Source organism: Tyto alba, unplaced genomic scaffold (assembly GCF_018691265.1).
Source record: "Tyto alba isolate M040663 unplaced genomic scaffold, T.alba_DEE_v4.0 Super-Scaffold_18, whole genome shotgun sequence".
Taxonomy (NCBI): Eukaryota; Metazoa; Chordata; class Aves; order Strigiformes; family Tytonidae; genus Tyto; species Tyto alba.
In genome coordinates, this window is record NW_024881280.1 from 25,947,867 (window position 1) to 25,974,006 (window position 26,140).

The window sequence follows — 26,140 nt, forward strand, 5'->3', positions numbered from 1 at the left end:
CAGTGCCTGTCATTTCTTCAACAACATTTGCTGCTTCTGTTGATTATTATATTTGCGAGGGTGGCTGTACTGGTTATTGAGCATCCCTCCCCTGCCATCATTATTTGGATAAAGGAAGATTTCATCCAGTAAAATCTCCCTTTACCCAACTCTAGAGTTTTGTATATATTGAATTCTGATTTCAGACTTACCTCCCAGTGGTATTAAAAACGGCATTACATATGACCAGATAGAGCAGTGTAGAGTAACTGCCTTATACGCTGTGCTGACTACAGGTTCTAACATTTCCATTTCTTAAATCCGTTGATATACATATACTGGAAAGGCCTGTCTGGCCATGCATTTATTTCTAGTTGCAGCTCAGAAGGGTCCTCTAAGCACAATGCTGGTTTTTACTACCTTTCTAATCAGTAAAGAACTTGCTGAGTTTCTCTTTACAGTGAAAGTTCATATAAAGTGATCTGATGTTGTAGTAATTAGTGAATGTCCTCTGTGGAATATACATGTATACCTTCAGTTCTCCTGGATACCTCACTACATTTAGCACTGTTGTGCAAAGTCCCCCAGACCATGGGAAGTGAGTGACCTGACAGCTGGACTGACATCCAGAATCAAGCTTGAGACAAAGCAAAAATAAAAAACAACCAGACCAGCAAACAACAACAAAACAAAACAAAACAAACAAACAAAAAAAAACCAACAAAAAAACCCAAAGAACAAAGGAAATCAAGCAAAGACTTAAAGAATAAAGTGGAAAAAAATCCAAAGAGAGAAATAAAAGTTCAATCTGTTTTTAAAAACACAGACTACAAATCTAAGGAGCCTAAGTAGAAGCAAACCATTCCAGGAAAAGCAGTGCTTGGAATTATAAGAAAGCAGTGAAATTATCCTGGATTTAGAAGGTAGCAGAGTTGAAGTGTATGCATGTGACATTTGTGGAAAAAAAAAGTAGCACCTTACAAAACCTTCCTACAGTGTGAAATGGCTTGTTATATTACTGGAAGAGCTTGTATCACTTTCAAATGAGAGCAGCAAAATCAGCAGTGATCTTCAGGAAGCAGTAACTAGGAATATTATCTGCCAGGTTTGGACTGATGTCTAGTCATGTTGGAACCAGCAGTGAGGGAGGAGGAGGCAGTCTGCACAGTATTGACTTAAAAAATGATGAAGTAAAATGAGGATGAGAAAACACAGTTATCCTGGGATTCTAGTCAGATTTCAGTTATTATTTATAAATGCCTTTTTTTTTGTCTTTTAGATTTAGTTTCAGAAAAAGAAACAAAACAACATGAAGCTACTGGGATAAACTGTACTTCCACTTGCATCAGTAGGAATTGAGTTAATTCCATAGAATTACTATCAATTCATATCGATGCAGCTGAGTAGGATTTCTTCTATGGCCCAGGGTTCTCTCTTTTGGTTTTTGAAATTAAATGCTTTCTGCACACAAGGAACAGCTATACACTTTCAGTCTGGATGACTTGAATTTTAGAACGAGAAAAAGAAGACCCAAACATGAAGCACTTTTCAGAGCACACAGTGCATGTGGCTGTGTCCTCTAACCCGCTCCAACTGGCTCATCTTACAAAATCACAGCCACCCCCATTTGACTACTTTTCCACCTGGTCTGCTACAGAAGGACAGATGCCTTCAAAATGTAAAGACACAGCACAGAGAAAACAAAAGCCTGACCGTTTGCATGCAGTCCCTGAAACAAAAGAAAAAACATACCTGGAAAAATGTCAGACCTCATAAATAATCCCAAGGTCCCTTCAAAGGAAAGGCATGGGTTTTGGAGGAGTTGAAAGTAGAAGCTGAGAAAACCTTAGGACCTGCTTTTCTTGGATTACAGTTGCTCTCAGGGCTGAAAGGATTGGGATTGTCAGGATATCATCAGTGTTTAAGTAAAATATATCGGGATTTACAGGGTTACCAGAGCTTGGAAAGACAGGTGACTATCACCCCTCTGTCACAGGTGAAGAATCTGTTTCACAGAAAGGTAAAATAAAAAGTTGCCTGAAGTGAAATAGTGCTTAAGGGGAAGCAATACATGGCAGATCTCCTGATCCAGGCTGTAGATTAGCCCCTATATCATTTAATAATAATCAGAATGCTTTAGTAACAGTGCATTTAACAAGAAACTGTTGTCAGGAGCCTGTGGAAGGACATGGTGTAAAATAGAGAGCTCAGGTGAGGCCTTGTACATTCTTTTTAGTACTTTTCCTTTTTTGTTCTTATAATTTATCTACAATCGTTCCATTATGTGATCATAATTATTTGCCTGGAGTCTTAGAGACATCATGGCAGAAGTTTATCTCCAAAAGGACTTTAAGTGAGGAAATGGTAATGTAGTTTTTGAGAGTGGCAATTTTATGGGACAAATCAGCAAAAGATAAATTCTTGAGGAAGTTTAAAAATCCTTCTTGGCACTGTAGCCTTAGATAAAGAAGGGGAGAAGTAAAATACAGATTTAATGCTGAGTTCACTTAATTATTTATAAATAAAATGATTATCAGTTTTCCAAGATACAGTGCCTCTTGATGTTACTTGGAGATTTCAAAAACATGAATTAATGGTCACCTTTTCATGAAAAGTGTTTGGGGCAGCCCAGTGAATACCAATTCAGAGAGGAAAAGTGCACATTGTCTGTTAAAATTCTGTTGAGTCCTTTTGGGTCATTTAACTTGTATACTCTGTGTGGTTCTGTATTCAGCTTTTCCCTTGATGTATGGTTAGGATTTTTTTTCTCTAACTATGAAATAAACATTACAGATAGTGGCTCAAAGGTAAATCTTTCTTTGTCATATACTTACTCATCTAGCTAATACCTGTGTTTGGTAATGTGGAAAGAAAAGCTTCTAGCTGAATGTATGGAGAAAGGAATGAAAGGTCACATTCGTCATGAAGTGTTAAAGTTTAACAGTAAAGCTTGTCTTTCAGTTTTAGAAGGAAGGTAGGTCTTGGTAAAAACTGCTTTTAATGAGGTGTTGTAGTGTAGGAAACTGGAATCGAAGAGATCTTGAAAATAAATCCTGGATTTGCCCCCTGTGTCCACGGTCACTGTTCTTTGCTGTAGGATTTTCTTTCTGTTCTGCTTTTCTTTTCTGCCAGGAATGCATAAACTAATTGTTGCTTTTTTTGTAGTGTCTGGTGCCCCGGAGATATAAAACATCATGAATAAACTATATCTTGAAGTCTGTGTGTGCAGTTTGGCTTCAGTAGCTCTGTTTTTGGCATATTGTGTTATATTGTCTTTCATCCTGGTAATTGGAACAGAACCGTTTTCATGGCAAGCTCCTGCTCAGTCAAGTAAGAGTATCAAAATCTGGCATAAAGTTGTGCTTCTGCAAAACTCATGTTAAAGAGTCACAGGGAGCTCTGCCCAAGGGCAGACTAAAGAGAGCTGGAGTAGGCCTTCAGTCAGGCCCATGATTTTCTTTTGGACAAATTTTTGCATCTCAGTTGCAACAAAGTGTTACACTGGTTTTACAAGAGCTGTGATCCCTTGTCTGTCAGAGCAGGTCACGATCTGCTTGGGATGGGGAGGGCACTAGTTTGCTCATTTCTGTCCTTCCTCCAGCAGACTAACCACTGGGGATTTGCAGTCCTCTGCTTCCAGAATCTTATCTCCTTCCCAGTTTGCCTTCTTATCCATGCATTATCACTAGCCCTTTAAATAGGATTTTTCCTTCAGGACCAGGGAAGCGGGGAATGGCGAAAGGTGCTGTCTTTTTCTCCTCAAAGGAGAGATCAGAAACATTTTCTCCTTCTGCAGGGAAGATTAGCTAAACTTCCCACAATCCTTTCCCCACTTGCAAGTTCTTATCTCTGACTTGTTAAGGCTGTAGGGCTTGAAGGTACACAGCTTTCACTGTTGAATACCTCTTAATCCCTTCTTCTTCTGTGGTGGTGGAGATCTGTTCCATTAGAACAGGCACAGCTCTTCATCTTACCTGCTCACGTTATGCCTTCACCAAGGGGGACTCTTCTCAGAGTGGCCACAATTTGGAAAAGATTGATGTATTGATGGCAATTGAAAATCTGTATGAAGGGTTGTCTGGGAGGTTGATTATAAGGCAGCACCTTGCAAAACCACATAGAGCCAGTAGCCAAGTTACCTGGTCAGTAGACATTCTTTAAGTTTTGAGCAAAAGTTAACCACTTGTTTTTCACTAATTGCTATGCAGATAAAGATAATTATATGGTTGCCAGCAAAAGATTCACTAAAACTGTGTTGGGAGATCACTTCGTGTGTCAAAGAAGTAGTAAAGTTGTGCCAGCAATGGTTTAACCTGAACTGAATCTCTGTTCACTGAAAAGCCCTTTATTTTTGGGGTAGCATAAGAGAAGAAACATAGATTGTTTTCAAATGGTATCTGAGTTCATGCATCTGCTGGGACCAGCAACCCACTTACCCCATGCTCTAGTGAGCATGATTTTTGATTACTGGTATCTTGAAGGGAAGTCCATCCAAAGCCTAGCAGTGTGAATGTACATGAGACTGTTGCTATCCAGTGTACACTTAACAGAGTCTAAAATTTACCTTTGTAACAAGAGGAAAAAAAAGATTGCTTACTGTTGCAGTGCTAAATGTCAAGTAGTCAAAGCACAGTCCAAATTTTTTAATGACCTCTTCAGCTACAGGACTGTTTCCTTTCCTAATAACAGTCTTGTAGTCTGAAGACTGGTGAGGATGGTGTTAGGGAAAAAAAAAAAAAATCCAAAAAAAGAAGAGTATTGGAGATATAAGAAACTTGTGATGAGTATTTTGGTATGAGTAAACTTTGAAATGTAAGGCAAAGCAGGAATCAGGAAAGGCCTCTGTCAGAAATTGGAAGGTTTGGAAGAAATGGGGGTTTTAAAGAAAAGGTCTGTTGATACCAGGAGACAGGAGTAAATCCAGGAGTGGAATATGAGGTGGCCCTCAAGTACGAGAGGAGAGGTTTCTTTCTTATTCCTGAGATTTTCTAACATGAATGTAGTGAAGTCAGCTCTGAAGGATGAAGTCCTCTGCCCACCAAGCAGATATGTAAGGTAATAACTCTAACAAAATTATCTCTTGCTCCCTTAGTATACCTCAGTTTTGTTTCAGAGGCTATATTTGGATACAAGATGGCCATCTCTATTCTTATTTCTGCCTTGATTATTCAGTTGAGACAGTTAACAAAGCTATTTTCTAGTATGGATGGCTAGCAAACGTATTGGCTTCCTATATGATACATTTTAGTTCTGCCTGTCTGCACATTTGAATCCATGCAGTACACCTCATATGCCATCATAAATGTTGACATCAGCATACTGTGCCTCTCCTTGTTGAGGGCTTGAAGATGCATTCCTGTTAATTGTATATTGTACAATGACAGGAATTTCTGGCATTGTTTAAATCAATAGTATTAAATGTGGATATTTAATCTTAATATACTCTGGGTGTGTATTTTACAACCTAAAGTCATTGCATGTGATCATTACTTGGAACTTCATGAGGGGAGTTGCAGGAGGAAGTGTTATGGCTGGTACAGCTGCCTTTGCCTGCTCTTCCCTTTCAATCAGTGACTGGTGGAAGGTTTGGGGAAAACACTGTGGGGGCCTGCCTTATTGGTAAGGCACTGCTTGGGGTGTGATGTAGAAAAGTAAAAGACTGTGGCCACTCCTGTCTTTTGCAAGTCTGGGAGATTTTCCATTTGGTTTAAGAGTGATTAGCTTCCCCCAGGTGGTCAAAGTTGGCCAATTACATTTTTGCTTCCTTCTAGTTCCATCCACCTTGTAACTGCATTCTCCCTGCTGAACCCCACAGTTACTGTTTTGGAGTGGGGCTGTTTCTTTCACAATCAGAGTAACAGAACAAAACAGTTGGGATACAGCCTGCATGTGGCTGCATTTCAGATGACAATTGAACAAGTGACTACTAATAATCAGTAGAGATGTTGCTCAAATAACTATTTACCCACCTCTCCTGGTTTTTATTGCCTGATTTCTCACCTGTCTTCTGTGATGTTTTAAAGGAACAAACGAGTCACTATGTTCAGGTGAATGCTGTAAAGAGTGCATAATACAATATTTTGTATTGAAGCAGAGCCAATGAAATGTGTCCTGACAAAGCTCAAAACCATGCTTCAGTGTATTCTTCAGTGCCATCTACCGGCACAATCACCCATTCGAGATTTATAGGCCAAGAACATTCTCCCAATAGACAACAATTTACAAGCATTTGTTTCTTTTTTCTTTTATTTTAGGAGCAAGGCAAGATTGGTGTAGTCTTCAATATTGGTACAGTGGACATCTCTATTAAAGAGGAAAGCACACCTGTAAATGATGGCAAATACCATGTGGTACGCTTTACTCGGAATGGTGGCAATGCCACACTTCAGGTTGACAGCTGGCCAGTGAATGAACACTACCCAACAGGTACATACTTATTTCTCTTTGGTTTTCTCTTTCAGTGTATCTATACCCACAAACTAATGTTTAATAACAACTGGTTACTATATAAATCTTTGTTGCTTCACCTCAATAATAAATTGACCAGCCTGTTGGTGCATATTCTGCCTGTTGGAAAACAAATGGTCCTTTGCACTGGAAGAATAAGCATGCCAACTGTGTGGTATGATGCACATAGATCCTGCTATTTCAGAGGTCTCCTAGAGAATCCTGGTTCTGCAGAGAGTTACAAACTGATTCAACAACAAACTTGGTTTTGCTACTTGTGATATTTTCTAACTATTTAAGGGAGAAAAGTTTTGAATAGACCTTATGGAAAGAGGTAACTCTAGCCAAACTCGAGATACTGTCTATATAGATATAGAGTTGAAGTGTAAGGAGTGTGGAAGACTAAGTTGCAAGTATTTGAACAGACATGCTTGCTTCATAATTTTTCATCATCTCTCTTTTACGTTTGCAAATGTAAAGGTTGACACACAATCTAGCCAAAACTGTCAACTCTTAGTTGACTTTAGGTCAAAATGCAGTGAAACAATTGAGTATCTCTGTGGAAAACATCACCCTAAATCCACCAGGAATAGTGAACAACTGGCTCTTGAGTCACTGCCCCATATTTTATCCCATCACTGACAAATCACAACCTCATGATACTATATGTCACCATGCTAAAAGGTCAAACTCACTCCAAGTGAAAAACAGATTGCTGTATGTGATGCTGACAGTGAATAAGATAGTGGAGGCTTGGTGATGTGGATGGTTACAAAATGCAGGCACACAAGGAAAGAATTCCAACGTTAACCACATTCTCCTTATTCACATGTTGTTTTCCAAGATCAAGCCATGATCTTGGTTTCCAGTATTAAGTCTAAGCAGCTTAACTGACCCAGGACAGATGGAAAAATTCTGTGATAAACATGAGGCGATTTGCTAGCTGCGTAGGACTTGCCCACAAGCCATTTAACCTCAAATTATGAGAAGTATCCTAGTTGTTTATACAATGTTACACTAATAAATTTCTCCAAGGGGATAATTTCATCTTTTCTATTCACTCAGCAAGTGCACAAGAAAGTTTTTAATGTGAGTGATCTATCCTGTGGTGCTTTCTACCACATATTCAACATGACACTTTGTCAGAGTTTTGGTGATATATATGCAAAACAGTACATTTTCATAATTATCCTTATTTCTGTGAAATAATTGCTTTCAAAGAACACCATGACAGATATGTTGAGTCAGATTATAGCTCTGCTATCCACTGGTTAGCCACCAGTGTGGCTAGGAGAAGCCCAAACTGAGCATCCTTCTTCTGCTCCTTTCATCAATTATTTTGTGGTAAAATACCTCTGATCCAGTTGGCAGCCAATTACAGTCCATAAAAACCCCATTAATAAATTTTCTTCTATTCCTTGCTGTAGTAAGTCCCTGGAGTAAAGAAACAAAATATTCACCTCATTGCTTTAGAGATTTTTTTTAAAAGGGAAAATAAATCACACTCAGAGACTACCTCAGTACCCTCTGCTTCTGTCTTGGCTAAAGGGATTCCTGTATTTTCACTAGAAGATGTATGGTTTTATAGAATCAGCATTAATCTTATGTTCTGGGCTAGTACTGAGTATATGCAGTTGTACCCCAAGGGAAAAGGACACCTTTTCCTTTCCATGTATGTATTTCAATTTCTGGCTGCTTGTAGATGATGAAGTTTTCAGCCTGTCACTGTGAAAATAAGGCTTATGGGATCATACTTTGTGTGTGCACGTGTCTCCCTTATTTTTTCCAGTTTCTTTCAAACCAATTTTTTAGCTGAATTTAAAAAAGGGGCAAAAGTCAAAACAAATAAAGATCGTATGTGGCTAGGGGAAATAACCAAGGGAGGAGGGCAGTGTTCCATCCCTCTCAGAGGAAAGAACTGTGGCTTGATCTCAATACATGTTAAATACCAGAATATCCATATAATAAAGAGGCATTATGAATGCCTCAGATTCAGGAAAAGTTTCAATGAGCCAATAGCTACAGGAAACAATGCTTGTTAGTTCAATTTTCTGGGCAATTAAAGGTTTAAAAGAAGACCAAACAGGAGCTTTTGAAATTGATAATTTGTTGTCTTTCACAGACCAAACTTGCACTAGTGTTTCTCATACTGAGTGCAAGACCAAATCGGTGTTCAGCAGAGTTTCCACTCTGTAAAGAGCTTTGTTGTTGGGTTGACTAATCCAGCATGTTACAACTGGAGACTGCTGAAACTACAATTCATATAAAATTTGTGTAATAATAACTAAGGACTCCTGTATTTTACATATAGGATCACATCAATTCAGTTATTTGTAGTGTTTAAAAAACATCATGCTTGTAGCACATGCATGTTTGGGCACGCTATGTTGTCTGTAGTAGGAACAATTTCATGTGTACTTGATTTTCTGCACAGTGCTACAGACTAATGTTTGCAAATTTTATAAGCTAACTAAAGTATCTTCTTCATCATCACACATGGTGCAATCTTCAGGCGGCAGGGCTGCATTCTGAATGGCATTTTTACGCTCCTCTCTGGGTTTTATTACCTGTAGAAGGATTATACATTAGACTCATAATTACTTGCTCAATGGAAAGTACAAATAAAAGTGAGATATTCATTAAATGAGCAAAGAGAGAGAATATTGGCTTTCCTTAAAACACAGTCTTCAGTTAAATTGAAATTAAATGAAACTAGCCCAATGGGACTGAAAGACTCCAAAGCTGTATTTTTGCAACTTCAAAAAAAAAAAAAAAAGACAAGGAAGTGGAAGGAAAATGAAAAGCAACAAACTTACAATTTAGGCACTGACATTTTGCTTTTTATACCATCCAACTGCATCTCGGTCACCTGCAACATGAGCATTATGCTTTCTTGTGAGGAAAAGGGTTAGAGAGAAATGGTGAAGGAGGGAATTAACTTGGACCTAAGGTTCACTAAGCTTCTGTACTGAAATAACCCCAATCATTAGAGGTGATCTCTCACCATTTGTACCATTCCGACCCTGTCAGAATTTCTCTTACTGGGCAGTAAGACTCTGAACAGTGGCCCAGTACAGGTATCTGAGACAAAGCTCTTGAGAACTGGGTATTTATTATTTATTTGCATTAGTTTTGCCCTTTCTCCTTTCCCTCAAGTACATAATAAGGAGATGGGCTTTTTCCATAGGCGAAACTGATAGCCAGTTCCTTGATGCTTGATTCATGAAGCTGGTTGTCACCATGTATATCTCAGTCAGGGTATACACATTTTTCTAATAGACATATGAATTTCTATGCCCTAAAGTACAGTTTTCCATGACTGGTTCCCTTCTGTTGTCTCACATGCCTTCACTCTTTGGTGTACATTCCAGGTAACAGGTTGTACGTGATCACTGTTACTTTCTTACTTTTATGTTTTTGCTGAGAGCATACTCTATATCTGAATAAATCTTTTTAGTGATGAATTAGGAGTCATTTTGGATCAAGAGTATGTAAGATAGGAAAGCTAATTCAGGAAGAGGAAGCATCTAACATGTTTTTGTTTCAGATTACTGTCAAACCCATCAAATTTGAGGCACTTTACAGTGGGATAGAAGGATTTAAATTATGAATCCTTAGGTTTGGGATAGAGTCAGCAATTCTCAGAAGAGTTAAAAACAAATCTTCTGTCTTGACAAACAGCTAGGATACATCAGTCCCTAAGTTTTCTTTAATTCTTAGACAGGAAATTTTTTTTCTTTGTCCACTGTCTTTGCTTTCAAAGGAAAATTTTCTGTGTTGCCACATTTGTAGTGTACATTGAAACAAGCCTGATATTCCTGTTCATTCATCCATGTACTGACTACATTTTCTGCAGTAGAAAAGAAACAAAACTTAGTGAAGAGACACTGTAAAGCAAGAGTATCAGTGACACAAAAATGAAGTCTAATTGGAGTAATGTTTTAAAGGAGAAGATTAAAGGAAGAGAGGCAAAAGGCAGGAAGAGGTTGTAATTTAAATACATGACTTAGCAAGAGAACTGTAGCCTGGATTTTATGAATGCATTTTAAAAATAAGAAATAGGACAGCATTAAACAATTGTACCCTGATCAGGATTCATCATCCACTCGATACAGATTTTATATTTTTCTCCTTTATCATTCTCTTGAGTGATCTCTCAGCCTTCTTTTCGGAGTCTCTGCCCTTTCAAATGACATTAATTTGCAGTTCTATTGGTACTGAATACAAGAAAAAATATTTCATCTTCTGTGCCCCTACTTTATTCTCTCTCTCAAGTACATGTTTGAGAGGAAGTTGGACTTTAGGAAAAGCTGGATAGTTATCTCTTGAAAGCGGAACTCCAGGGACTCTGTTCTGGCAAGTGCTGTGGACCAATAAGTGCATACATATAAAACAAAAAGTTCGTTCTGAGACCCTGCTATTTGCGCTAGGGTTTTCCTTCAGAATACTTCCAGTTCCAAGAACTGAATGCCCCTGAAGAGTTAGGGCTTATCTCCTAGTTTACTTTCACTTGAAAGGAATCCAGTTTATATTCCCTGAGAGCATTTCAGCAAGTAAACCAAAGTGTAGCAAGTGGAGAGAGTTGGGAGGTACCTCTTGGAGGTATGCTCCTGATTCAAACCAAAATGCTGATGTAGATGAATCTTACCATAGAATACAGCTGGAGCTGGACAGAGGAGCTCATTCTTTCATTACTCCTTCCCATATCCATGTTGCTTAAATAGTCAAATTTCTGGATTCTACTCCCTCTTATCTTCTGCTTAGGGGGATCACTTTACCAATGCCATTCACTATGTAACTAGCTGAGGAAAAGTTGACACTTGGGCGTGGAAATGATCAGTCAGGAGACAGGGAGAGATAAGATGACTTCCTTTATCAGTAAGGCTGGATTATGCCAATTTAAAGTCTTCACTAAACTACATCTTTAGTAGCCTGTGTGAGACAAACTCATTCTTTCTCACCTGCATTGCCTGAAATTAAACGCTTTCCAGAAGCACAGGTTAAAGTGATAGTGGTCTACATTTTCCTACCTATCTAAAATGTAAAAGGCATGAAGTCTCTCTTGCTACAATATATTTTTCATTTACTTGGTGGAAAGATCTGAAATTGCTTGGTTAGTATCAGGCACATTACGTGGGACAGGAAAAAAAAAATCCAACTGAATTCCTACTTGCTTCTTTCAAGACATTTTGCAGCAAACTGAAGGAGTACTGAAGGATCTAGCAGATGTTATGGCAGAACCCCTCTCAATCACCTGCCAAAGGTCTTGGGAGTCTGGGGAAGTTCCTGCTGACTGGAAACTAGCCAATGTTATTCCAGTTTACAAAAAGGGTGTGAGGGAAGACCCACGGAATTACAGACCTGTTAGTGTAAACTCAGTTCCCAGAATGATTATGGAGAAGATTATACTGGGTGCTATTGAAAGGCATTTAAAGACTAATGCAGTCATCAGGCACAGTCAACATGGGTTGACAAAGGGAAAGTCCTGTTTAACTAATTTACTATCCTTCTATTATAAGGTCGCCCAGCGAGGAGATGAAGAGAATGTTGTATAGGTAGTTTTTCTGGATTTTAGTAAGGCTTTTGATACTGTCCCTCACAGTATCCTTCTGGATAAGTTGTCCAACTGTGAGCCGGGATGCAGTGTGCTGGGTGAAGAACTGGCTGAACATCAGGGCTCAAAGGGCTGTAGTGAATGGGGCAACGTCTGGCTGCTGACTGGTCACCAGTGGTGTTCCTCACGGTTCAACTCTAGGGCCAGCTCTGTTCAATACACTTATCAGCAATCTGGGTGCAGGAGTTGAATGCACCATTAGCAAGTTTGCTGGTAATACCAAACTGGGAGGGGCTGTTGACTCGCCTGAGGGCTGAGAGGCCTTGCAGAGGGATCTAGATAGATTGGACCACTGGGCTAGGATTAATGGCATGAAATGTAACAAGTCCGAATGCCAGATCCTACACCTAGGATGGAGTAACACTGGGCATGAGTATAAATTGAGAGAGGAGTGGTAGGAGAGCAGCCCTGCAGAAAGGGATCTGGGGGTGCTGGTCGACAGCAGGCTCAATGCGAGTCAGCGCTGTGCCCTGGCAGCCAAGAGGGCAAACTGCGTCCTGGGGTGCATCGAACACAGTATAACCAGTCGGTCAGAAGAGGTGATTATCCCACCGTATTCAGCGTCAGTGCGGCCTCACCTTGAATGCTATGTGCAGTTCTGGGCCCCAGGAGGGGTTCAGACTGGACATTAGGAAGTATTTCTTTACTGACAAGGTGGTCAGACACTGGAACAGGCTTCTTAGAGAGGCAGTTGACAGGTCTTGTGCTTGTCAATGTTTTAAGAGGTACTTGGGCAATGCCCTTAATAATATGCTTTAACTTTTGGACAGTCCTGAAGTGGTCAGGCAGTTGGGCTAGATGATCGCTGTAGGCCCCTTCCAACTGAAAAATATTCTATTCTATTCTATTCTATTCTATTCTATTCTATTCTATTCTATTCTATTCTATTCTATTCTATTCTATTCTATTCTATTCTATTCTATTCTATTCTATTCTATTCTATTCTATTCTATTCTATTCTATTCTATTCTATTCGGCAAAGGTTATAGTTTTAATTTAACTGAAATGTGATGTGTCACAAGCTCTAGAAATAATCTCATGACTATAATTTTTTCTAAATTTTTTTTACCTTGTGACCTTTCATCTTTTAGGACATTTCTAATGATTTTTTTGGGGGACAGCTAAAATTATATACATCATCTATCTATTATAAATTTAATAGATACTGTATGTCTCATCTGTTTTAACTATAGAGAAGGAATTACGGTGGTGGAAGCAAGTGAAACATTTATGTTGGTCTTCCCCTTTTGATACACTTGAATGATATGCATGGTTCCATCTTATCTATCTTTTACTAAAAGTCCTCTGTGACTAAAAGGATACAGATTGAAATGTGGGGAGTTTTGTATTCCTGTTGAAGACCACTGGATACTTTAGAAAGATGCTGAATATTTTTCAGCGGGATGATTGTAACTCTGTCCTGGTTGTGTGCTCTTTTGATTGTACCAAATTAGAATATTGGTTGCAGCCTAATAAGATTCAAAATATCTAGATCCTAATTTTTTCTTTCTTTAATACCCACACAAAGTGACTGTAGGCATTTTAAAAATGCAGTATTAAAGTAGGCCAAACAGAACTTGAGTTAAGTCAGTATCAGGGATTTTACGGAGCTTTTGGTGTGGGAAAAATGGATCATGGAGCTGTTTTGGGGAGAGGGGAATGAATACTGCAAATGTGAAATGGAAAGGGCATTTAATAAGGAAGGAGACTGAAGTTGATTTACATATGAAGTGTTGTAGTGTACCCCACAATCTGTGATGGGTGCTAAGATTTCATTTTCAGATATGTGGGTGTCCATAGCTCGAGCTGTCTTTAAATGGAGTGTTGGTACTCAGTATCTCTAAAAATGGTTATACTCATCTCTACAAATCAAATTCCCTGAGGTTTACAAAATTATGACTACTGAACTAAAGTTCATAGTCTGCTTTGAAACAGGGCATTTCTTGTCCTACTAAAGCCATTTTTCACCTTTCCCTTCATATTTTCAATCTCTTTTCACAAGTGGCATGATCTTTTTGTTCAGTGAAGTCCATTTCCCACCTTCCCTCTACTGGAGGGACTTTGAGGAGGGTATTATTTCTTTTCTTTTATTTTCTTTTCTTTTCTTCATTCTTTTTGATTTTATTTAGTTTTTATCAGCAACATTTTATTTCTCTCCCTCTGTGATTTCCCATCCATGAGATAAATAGCCTTGTATCTTACAAGCTAAATACAATTACTGCTATCAAAACTGGAGTCTTTCTCTCCCTGTAAATGTCTCTTGGAAGCTGATAAGCTGTTCAAGGCAAACTGCAGGCTTCTGCCTAATCCTGAGATTAAACATAACCACCCAGAAGACAGCAAGAGATAATTGGGGGGAGGGGATCGAGGGGGGACGATGAGGAGGGCGGGACAGGCAGGAGAGGAAGAGAGGAGAAAGTGAGATCCTCTCCTGAGATATTAAGAGGACATTCACAAGGCTCAAGGTTATTTGTAAAGGAATTACACAAAACACACAAGAGCTTGTTATGATGAGGAATTTCCGCACATAATGCAGCAATTTTTGTAGTGGTTAAAGACAAAATTTAGCAGGGATTTGTTTGATGTAAAGCATAGAAGGGAGCTGTAGAAAACAACTCCCAGCCATAACTGCAGATTTTTATATATTAGTCCCTATCTTGTCCTTGAAACAGGAGGTCTCACAAGGTTTCATCCAGATTCTTTGCACATGCTGTCTTGGGTTCATCTCACTGGCTTTGTGCTGAATGCGGGGAGATGGTAGATTTCCCAAGAGTAAAGCAGGGGACCGAGCCAGCTTTTCTGTGCTCTGTGGTTTGCTACCTGCTGACCATCTAAACAAGGGTAACTTAACCCCTCTGTTTGTGAAACAGAGTTAACACTAATCTTCTAGGAAATAAGAGTGCCTTAATTGTGGAGGAATAGTGTGTTATACCTGTAGTAGTCTTCAATTATAACCAAGGCATGATTACTGAAGACAGATAGTCTATGAATCAGTACAATCCAGTTGAAAAAAGCAGCCTCATTTCTGGATATGTAAGTTCTTGATTTTTTTATTTGTGACATGTTATTTTTTTCTCTTCTGTAGTTTTTTAAGGTCTTCTGTTTCTGAAAGCTTGTCTGTATTTTTTTACTGTTATCAACTGGTCTAATGGAATATTACCTCTCCCAACTTTGCTTTATTTAATTTATAATGCATTAGCCAAGAAGGAGAAGATAAGTTTGGATGATCTAATAGTAGCATCACTGGAGGATTTAAGAGAAGACTACATATTCTTTCTTCAGCTGATGTGTGCTCTGATACTGTAAATGATATGCAATACTGTGATTATTAGTTCTCATGAGCTCAATAATGCAGAGTCTAATGCTGATTGTGACATTAACAAGGACAACTCAAAAGCAGAACTAACTGGGATGTCTGAGTCATTGCAACACGTTCTTCCTTTCTAAGTTTGTACTTATCCCTGCACTGCTCATGTTGTACTAATTTAGCGATTTAGAAGTTTGGTAGCTGAACCTTATTAGAGGAAATAACTAGTTTTCTGTGCTTTGCAGAGCTTAGCCCCTCCTCCCCCAAATTCCAATCTTCCAGAGTGATTTTGGCATCTCCTCATTCTCTCTTCTTTCCACTCCCCATCCCCAAATCTGGTTTCTGCCTTCTTGTGCCCCTTCAGCAATCCCTTCCCTCCTTCAGACTTAAGGCTGTTATGATCTCCTTCTCACTTCTGAAACCTTGCTTCTGAGACCAATGTAATAGTAAGAAGCTTGGCTGAATTGTCCATGAAGAGGCACATGGATCTTGTGCTTGACTACTTGGAGTCATTAATAAGTCCCATTGCTTGATGTGCAAGCTGAAGGGATTCCTTTGTGGTACTGCCAGATCCCACTGTGGTCTTATATTTTTCTATCCAAGTGCCCTTGTGAGTGGGTAATGAGTTAGGAACAAGAGTACTGAATTTTTATTAGCCCTGTGGGCTGAATGTGATCCCCAAGGTTCTTGTCATACACTTGTTTGTGGGTTTTGATTTTTCATATTGTACTCATTTTGTGGGACTTAAATGAGCTCTCAGATGCTTCCTATCAGCATGAATTAGAGATGGCATGTAAAGTGCCTTTGACAGATTTACTGCATTTCATAATGAGACTAAAACATATAAAAAGACAGGGTTAATAAAGCAGCATTGGAAAAGCACATTTTGAAGGCAGTACTGTGACATATGTTGAAAGACCTGCCAAGAGGGATGATTAAAGCATGACAAGTTGATGAAATCAAGACTTGATTGTAGCTTGTCACTGCAGGGCCATAACTTCTATAATATATTTATAAGGTTGGAAAACAGAGAAATATGGCCACATGATATGAACATACCCTTTTGGTCCCCTGTAACCACTGAGATCTAAACCTACACACAGTAAGTCATCGACAGACAAACACACTTTGGAATTTGTGCAAAAACACCCATGATAATGTACATTAATGCATGTGCATCCATACTGGATGATGGGATAGGATCTGGCATGATAAAAAAGTTATGTAAATGTTGCCACTATGTTCACAGTTTAACTTCTGTGCACTTTGTGGTTTGTTTTTCTACAGGGTGTATGATGCTGTGGTTTGTTTCTACTTTGTCCCTATCCCCAAACAGTTGCATGGAAGTGCTGTAGGGCTTGTCTGACTTCCAAATTCTGTCTTTGGGGACAGATGAGAGGAAAGACAGAGCAAAAAAGAAAAAAGTGACTATACTGCAACTTCCAGTACTCATCCTTCCTTGTTGAAGTTTCATTTCCCAGAACTGATCCAGGCTCTTATGACACACTGCATTCAGTCTGTATGAGTTGCAGTCTTACCTTCACCAAATACCCCAAGCCCCTGTGAGTGGTAGTCTATCAAGCACGAGCATTTCTGTCAGCTTGGCATTAGGAAAGAGGGAAATGCATGAGGTTTTGTGAAGACATAGAGGTAACTAGGCAGAACAAACAGTACTGTATTGTTTAACAGCAATAGGATTGAAAGAAGGAGTTTAGGTAAGGAATAATACACACAGAATAGTATCCTCATGCAAGCATCCATGACCATCTAGTTCCCACCTAGAATCCAACAGATAGTCCTTGAGCTGTGGGAAAAAGGGGAGAAGGAATAAGAAGCATTCTTATGTAGCAGCCTCTATTACTGCTATGTAACAGTCACATAAAAGGTTCTTCTAACATGCAAATACATGCCAGAGAGACGGTACTAGTTTTAATTTATCCAAAATACTTTACTTTGTTTACAGCCTGGATAAAGCAAATACCAGCAGGAAGTACTGACAATTTGAGGAAAATTTTTTGTCAGTACTGTCTGAAAGAACAGAGATATGAATTATATTGCTGTATGTTGTTAGCTGAATTAGTGTAACATCATTCTTACATCTTCCTGAACCAGACTGGATGTCCAGTATGTCAAATCTACAGGAAATTACCAAGCACATCAGAAGAAAATTAGCTTTAATGGTCAAAATGACACTTCTGTCCAGTGGTCCTGGATTTGGGATGGTTTCTGTTCTCTCCTCCCAGAGCCTGTTTGTTCATCTCATCAGCTTCTTGAGTTGGAGAGCATCCAAGTGTCTGATGCTTCAGAGAATTACAGTAACCCACCATGGCAACAACAAAATATGTCCCAAAAGATTTTCTTCTGAAAAAAAATTGTCCTACTGTTATGCTTAGTTTGTGACCTGAAATATAAGGTCACATAAGCTGTACAAATTTGTATCATGTCTATAGTCATTACACTTGTATTACTCTGTTGGAAAGCAAATGCTTTCTTTTTTCTCTCATTAATTTATTCAGGGAGACATGATCATTTGGAAATACTCTCATACCCTCTCCAACTGGAATTTGATAGAAGTTATTCTGCTGTATTATGAGCACATTACTCAGCCAAAGTTAAACCAAGACAAAGCAAAAGCTAAACAGTTTAGTGGCATCTGTATTTTTTTTTTCCATTTCTCTGATTCTTTTTCCATTGACGATCATGATTCGTGAATCTCAGTTCTTTCCTCTTAGCTTAATCCTATGGACTAGGATTCTTTGTAAGAGAAATTCTTGCAACACAGAGTGAGTGCTTATGAAAAGTCATGTTAACCTTTGACAGTGGTAGTATAGCATGTAGTATAACTCATGAAGAAATGAGCTTTACGATTCTCCAATCCTAGGCTTGCTCTACCCCAGGCAACTGGGGAGGGAATTGGAGAGGTGAGGGGAGAGTCATAGGTTGAGATAAAAACAGTTTAATAATTGAAATAAAATAAAACAATAACAATAATAGAAAGTACAAATCGGTAATGTACGATGCGATTGCTCACCACCCATGTCACATCCCAATTTCTCAGGACAGCATGTCAGATTCGCTGATTCCCACGTCAGGATTAAGGTGATTCTTCAATTAAAAACATTGACTTTTATTTGTTCACAACAGATATTGGCTTGAAACTTTGTCAGTAAGCCTTGCAACCCCTGCCACAAGCAGTAAACTCCACAACTTATACCAACAAACCGCAAATCTTACAATGTTCACCAACAAGCTGCAAAGTAGACAAGCCTTGCTTTATGTGCAGGGGTATAGGGATAGAGAATGGGAGAGAAAAGGAGAGAGAAAGAGGAAAAGAGGTCAAAAGAGTAAGGGAGAGAAACAAAAAGGAAAGATTTCACCAGTCTTGGTTCCATTGTGGTCCAACTAGCCTAAAGGTTCAGTTCTGGAGCAGTGCTGCTGCTCAGGGCTTCACTTCACACCCTTTTATAACGCCTTGTCCCTCCTCCGGGAGGGTACTTGGACTCATTACGCTAATTAAGCATCATGAACAGTCTGTTTCTGGAGTTCTCTTGACTTTGGTGCATGCATAGTTTGTACCTTCAGAGTCTTCTGGAAGTGGGTCAGTGGACTTGGGGGTCCCTGGGGAGTTACTTCCCCCCTCCCTGCAGGTATGTCCAGTGTCTGACCATCTCAGCTCATGCGTCATGGAAACAGCTTCTCTGTTGGTTCGTTATGGGTTTGCTCAAGATAGGGAAGTCCAACCTCAGAAAAATGTGGTCCCACCTCTGTGGGACCCTCTCTTCTTACCGCATCTTCCCATCACATCCCCGGTGTTTCCATAAAGACCGTTTCCTTTACCAAAGTTCTGTAGTGGATATTTGAGAGATTAACTGTGATTCTGTCAGACCATCACAACCAGCTGACTGATACCCAGCCCATTCCCAGCTAGTGATCCTGAAATAACAAGATCCCACAATTGCAATCCCAGAAGAGAGAGAGAACCCCCTCCTTCTCAGTCAACCCTTCTTTATATATTGAGCATGCTGTTACATGATATAGAATATTTCATTGGTTAATTTCGGTCCAGTGCTCTGGCCGTTCTCCCTCCCAGGTTCTTGGACACCTGCACATGGGCAGGACAAGGGGAGTTGGAGAATCCTCGATCTCTTAACAACAACTGAGAACATTGGTGTGTTATCAGCATTCTTATCATACCAAATCCTATACTGAATCCAAAACACAGCGCTATTCTAGCTAATAAGAATTAAAATTAACTCTATCCCAGTGGAAACCAGGATAATGACTTAAAATAAGCCAAGATATAATATCCATAGGGCACTGATGCATCTTTCTACCTGGTTGTTCTTACCCTTCTTGTATCAAAGAACCCTGGACTGAGGGATTTCCCTAAATATTTGCATTATGCTCTTGTACTCACTACAGGACTTTGAGTCCCTGTCCCTGAGATACTGTGGTGCAAAACAGGTGTATTGTGTTCACATAGGGAACCAAGCTATTTTTTTTTCCCTTTGACAACCAGCAAGCTTCTTGCCAAAATCATCAAGATGCTATTTTCCATTAATAGTAGTTACATACAAAGAGATATAGGTATATCCTGATAACTTGGTCTTGCTAACAATTCCAGGATAAAGTACACAGCTGCTCATATAAGCTTGCTTATCCTAAATGTTTGAATGCTCAGCTATTATGAGCTGTTCTCATCTTTTTGTGTCCACTGGTCCACGATTGTATGAATGTCCAGGCACCAAGCATAAGCAGTATCACCAAAGATTTCTGACAAATTTCTCCTTTGCTGGGGTAAGATGAATTACTATTTGTTCAGTCATCTGTTGATACATAAAATGTAGATGTATCATGTAGTGCAGAGAAAGATGGAGAAATATTTCTGATGGAGGATCAAGCTAAATAAGATTGCTGGAAGGTAAGAATCCTGCTAGATAGCACAGTGTGGTGAACTCACAGACATTAATATAGTTACATTTCTCTCCTGGGTTAGTTCTGTTTCAGTTTTCCTGGTCAAACAGTTTTTAAAATATATTCTCTTTCGTCTCTCCCTCTCTGGCTTTCCTTTTGTCCCTGTCTCTCTCATACACACACATGCACACATGCACACACATGCACAAGTGATAAACAAATATCTGGCCTGAGGGAGAAGAGGCTTGAACAACACCTTTGTGCTTTTCTGATTTTATTGCCCACAGAAAGAACAGTGCCAGCTGTAATCCCAGGTTGACGCAGCTGACGTGCAGTGACAGAAGGGGTTCACGCATCTGCATCAGCCTTCTCCCTGCTCACCAAAAGGCACTGGAAAGCACGAATTTATTGAAATCCAGTGCTGTGGACAGAAGCACAGCGACTGTGGAAGGATGGTCAGAAATGAAAGGGGCCAGTGATGGAACTGGGAGCCAGAAGTTCCTGAATCCCATCTTTGGCTTTCTAAATACCATTCCCTGTGGTCTTGGGCAATGCTTTTACCACTCTGTGGCTCAGTTTTCCAATAAGAAGAGTAGGGATAAAGCCCCAGTTTACATTATCTTTAGGGACTTAAACAGAAAATATGCTGCAATTCACTGAGTATGAAAACCTTTCTGGGTCAGTGAACTTACATCTTTGCTATTTACTGAGTACCTGGAGAACCCTGGAGACTGAAAACTCCAGTGTTAGACTTGCAAAATCTTTTTTTTTTTTTTTCTTAAGCCCCACAGATTCAGCCAGTGAGATCCACTCTGCATAACAGTATGTCATGTGCAGACTGAGTGGTGTTTTACCCCTTCACTACTTAATATTTACATAGCAATTCCAAAACTTGGGTCACTTTCAAGAAATAAATTGATTTAAAAGATTAGAGTAGGAAAAATATATCTACAGAAACTACACATTCCTTTTCTCATGGGTCTACCTTACTTCTGACACTGTGTTATTCAGTAACGATTTTTGCACTGTGTGGATGTTTCCTATGCCTCTAGTTCATGGCTTGGCTTTGTGAATGGCACCTGTCTTTGAGAAGGCTTACTGGGTCACTACAAGGTCCTAGAATTCTCTTTTCCTTTTTCTAAGCTGATGCAAACAGAGGAATTGATTTCAAGAGGAGGCAAAGATCACTGATTTGTAGCAATTAAAGATGGGAAAGGCCTGTTTGGTCTCATTTACTGCATTCTGTAATCAACTGATATCCCCCACAACTTATCAAGTAAAATTTTAAATAATTCAAGAATTTCCCTGAGGAGACTGTAGCACTGTCTAATATGTAATCTTAATAGGAAATGCTTCTTAATATATGTCTTTCATCAGTTTCTCACTTGCTTTTGGTTCTTTCCTGGCACTCACTCTAGAGAACTTCCCCCCTTCCATAGGGTTTTCACCTTTCTGTTATTTGTAACTAATTACCTTTCCAGTTGTTGCTGGTGGTACTTGACTAAATGCTTTTATAATCATTACTCTCATTAATGTTACTGACTGAGCAGCCTCCCTGTACTCAGCACTGTATTCATGAGAAAGGACTGTATGTGCTTTCTCTATTTGTTGTATATTCAGCTCCCCATATTATCTCCCTGATAGTATGTGCACAGGGAAGTGAGATTCAGAAACATCTGATGGTTTCTGGTGGAGCCAACCCAGCCCCATCACTGCCAGCACCAAGGCAGAGACTGCAAGTCCTGCTGGAACTGAGCCGATTCCCGTACAGACACCAGAGTGCCTAACGGCACCTTCCAACAAGGAGTCTTGGTTTTGGTGTAATGCCTGATAAACTTAAGAAAGAGCCCTTTTTGAGCGGGGAGCACGGTTCACTGAGCCCCATGTGGTTCTGAATGAATCAGTGCTTTTTCTAGCCCCACCTCCATGCTGGCTGTGTCAGACCTAAGCTGAGTGCTCTTGTTCTCAGGGGTATAATAGTGAGCCACTGACTCTTCATGAGGCAGGTGTAAGGCCATAAGTTTTCTTAGCTCAGATGTTGCACCATGCAAAGGCAGTTGTTCTGTTTTCAGTCTCGGGTTGATCCTGGAAGTAAAATGGCTGCACCCATGTAGCTCCAATGACTAACCCAACACACGTAAACTAGATCCAGTGTTTCTTTGCCCTGACTTTGCATAATCCACAAAACAGATAAGCAACCCCTAGATACATGGAAGTTAATAGGATTTAAAATGTCAATACAAATAAAGTGCTTTTGGCATTTGGTTATTGCTGTTTGTTCCCACTGGGCTGTATAAATCAGATCCTGACCTTTCCCAATGGAATCAAAGAAGTGGGATGTGGGAACAATAGCAGTGGATTTTATTCTGATCTCTGTTTCATATCTCTTCCTGCAAAATGAAATTTGTTGTTGTTTAAAATGGAAAGATCAATATGTAGTTTCAGTTGTTCTTTAATAGTCACTTTAGCTTTGGCTGCCTGATATGGGGCTTAATTTGGACCTGGTCAGTGAAAAATCAGTAATTTATACATTCCTTATAAAACATCTCAAAGATCTGGTAATGTAGACACCCAAATTGTTTCATTCTGTAAAAAGGCTGAACTGGTAACTGCTTTCTCTATACTGTACACTAGTTCACTTTTCCAACATAAATCAAAAGAGAACTAAAGCAGAGTGGTTTTATCTCATGCCCGTGGCCTCAGCTTCTATACGGCTCAAATGATTCAGTATAATCTGCTGATACAAAATAAGACCTGAATCATATTTTTCACAAGACTTTTTTTTTTTTTAATTATTATTTCTACATGCTTGAAAAAGTTTGATTAACCTTCCATCTTTGCTAGTCTGAGTTTTCTTTTTGTTTTGCTCCTATTGTGCTTCTGTGTTAGATCATCAGGGGCAAGGCATTCATTTTCTCAGTCATCCAAGACACGATTGAAAGACCAATCTAAGGGAGGTTGAAATGTTATCGATCTTGTCCTGGGGCAGAGGGGTGAATTAGATGATTTCTCTTAGTAAAAGTCTTTCTTAGTCTTAGTAATGTCACAGTGGCCCGTGTTAGCTGCACCTTCTGAACAGACATTTAAACTGTAATCTCCTAGTTTGCCTCTGAATTTCCCAATTATTTTGGCCTGAATGCTGCTTTGCTTTGAATTAGGACCATATGATTTTTAGGCTACAAAAGATAAGATAAAATAGAGTGGCAGCAGCATAAAGCTTTTGGTTGAGTCAGTAGAAACTTAGAAACAACTTCAGTTGCCTGAGTAACTTTTGCTGTTGTAGTCTTGCTTGATAATTTTCTCTCCTATTTTTAGTGCTTATGTTACCAAGACCTTGTTCTCTTTTGTCATGAGGGCAGTGATCTGAGGAGAGTTGCAGTGTGAAGGTCAGCTTTTAACTCTGGTCCACAGTGAGATGAACGGAAGAAAAGGTGTGGCTCCCAGCAAACAAAGTAATCAGAGGGAATTGAAGATAAAGTCAAGGGCATCCAGGACTAAAGGGAAAATGAGGACAAGAAATAAAATGAGAATTCAGTTGCAAAAGGTACGACTTTATTGAACAGTGAAGGCAGAGGGAAAAACATAATATCCAAGAGCTGAAGCAAAGATAAACAATGTCAAGACTTGGCTATTCTTCAGTCCCCTCAAATGAAATAAAATCCCAAATTTTAATTAATCTTCCATCCTTTGTTACACAAAGCAAAACTGAAGCTTTGCAACAATTTGTAGCAGGACAGTTTGTGGTAGTTAGAAAGATTCCAGATCACTTGCCTTATAACTATTTTGTTTAGTTGTATGGCCATCCTGTTCATTTCTGTATAAGTGATGACTGTGGTTTCAGGTTTGGACTTTTTTCAAGTGTTTTATAAAAGCTGCTGTAAGTAGAGATTTTTTACATGTTTTGATTTTAATGCAAGCATTACTTATGTTATATAACACAAACCACAGTATGGTCTTACAGTAATGCAACAAAAATAATCAGCTATATATAAACAGTCCTGATGCTAAAACTCATTGTAATGTTGTTATTCCTTTCTGATTTATGGAAGAAGAAGGTTCTAGTCCTAAATATGAACTTTACTAATCGGCTTATCTCAGTTTCCTAGATGAATACAAATTGTGAACAAATTATGGTTGTACTTCATAGTACTTAAAATAAATTATGTACTTAGGGAATGTGAAAATGGGACAATTGAGTATACTGTAAGTTTTCTGTCTGAAAACAGAAGTGGTTAAAAAGGTTCAGTCTGTACCAATCACAAACACACTTCTGAAACTTTTGTGCCCTTTATTAGATATTAGGGGAAAATGTAGCTTCTCCATTATACATGTGAGTCTTCTTTTCCAGGGCACACAGCATCAGCTCTAGAAAAGTTTTGAGGCTGAATTGAACTGAGTCAGTAGAGGATTTAGCCCTCGAAGGTAAACTTGGCAGGCTGTAGCAGGCTACCATGCCTCTCTCCCATACTGATGTCAATTAAGAGTACGTAAATCTTAGTGAGATTATGGGCATCCATAAAAACTCAAAGGCAGCTGGCATTAAAGCCCACTGGGTGAACTGAGCTACCAAACACTAACTGCTTACTAGCCCTTCTCCGACTAAGATTCCATCTACAATAAGTGAAAGAGAGGTGGGATCAGTTTAAACCTTAAGCACTGATATCAAAATGTTTTCTTAAATCATTAATATCACATTATTGCCTTTCATTTAATAACTGCTCATTAGATAAAATGTCTCATTCTTTTTAGAGGCTTATAAGCAATGAAGAAAATGTTGCTACTGTAGCATCTCTTTATAATGCCTTTGGCATTAATTTAGGACAGATTAATGTTTTCTTATGGTATTCTTTTTAGCATCTTCACAGACTTGACAATGCATCAGCTTGCATTAATATTCCACCTGGAAACAAGTATTTACTTTCTGCCCAGTGCAATTTGCTGGAACCTTTCAGCTTTTCTCTTTCACACCAAAGAGGCAGTAAATCATCATGATTGGTATCTAGGCCAAGAAGCAACATTTTTCACAGCTTCAATTGCTCTTTTACTTTCTTTGGCTTAAGAATCCACTTCAGTTCAGAAATAAGCTTAATGCAATAAAGATTGTTTGTTTTCTTAAAGGAACCATGAGCAGAAAAGCAAAACATCATCCAGCATTGAAGGGTTTTGGAAGAAAATACTGCTTTGCCCATGAGCAAATTTAAACTGTCTCCTCCTGGACTGTTGCAGTGTATCAAAAACATTTCCTGTGGGAACTGCTTATAGTGATTACCACAAGAAAATTCTTTAGATTTTTTTCCCATTTTAGTTTGATCTAAATTAAAGATTATCAAGAGCTAAAGCTAGAAGTGAATCTGATCTATTCATCTGTGTAGTCCATGGCAGCAGGGTAGTCCATGGAGCATGGATAAAGAGGGATCCAGAAGACTGGCAACTATCATATTTAACCAGCAGGTTCAGATTTTTATGATTGAGATACCAGATTTTCTTGGGGAAAGGAGGGACAGGCAAAAAAAATAGAGCTTTTCTGCCAGATTCTTCTCCAAAATATTTAGTCCTCAGGAATGTCTGTAGTATTTGAAATATTTTGAATATTCAGTTTAAACAAGATTCAGGGATCCAGAAGATTTCAAAATGTTGCCATTAAAATCCCTAAGGTGATAAAAGCCTAGATGCTTATCGGTTTGTTGGAAAACTGAGGTGTATGTGATATTTAGGAGATGCAGCAGGATTTGTTAATTGTACATATGAGTACTAAATGGAATAAGAGACTTGTTTTATCCCAGTCTTCACAGAGCTGGATTTGGCTGTGCTTTAGAATTTTTCATGAGAAAGAAGAAAAATTAGATGAAGGAATACATTTCAGAGCTACAGTTCTTTAG

At 39.0% G+C, this 26,140-nt stretch overlaps 1 protein-coding gene across 28 annotated transcripts in view; it reads left to right on the top strand.

Moving 5' to 3' along the window:
- The window catches only part of NRXN3 (neurexin 3), a 1,014,891-nt gene that overhangs the window by 864,354 nt on the left and 124,397 nt on the right, over window positions 1–26,140 (top strand). For all 28 annotated transcript variants that reach the window (XM_042790607.1, XM_042790621.1, XM_042790610.1 and 25 more), the window contains one exon: window positions 6,234–6,405. In XM_042790607.1, the coding sequence (XP_042646541.1) occupies window positions 6,234–6,405 (172 nt within the window). The remainder of the gene's footprint in view (window positions 1–6,233; window positions 6,406–26,140) is intronic.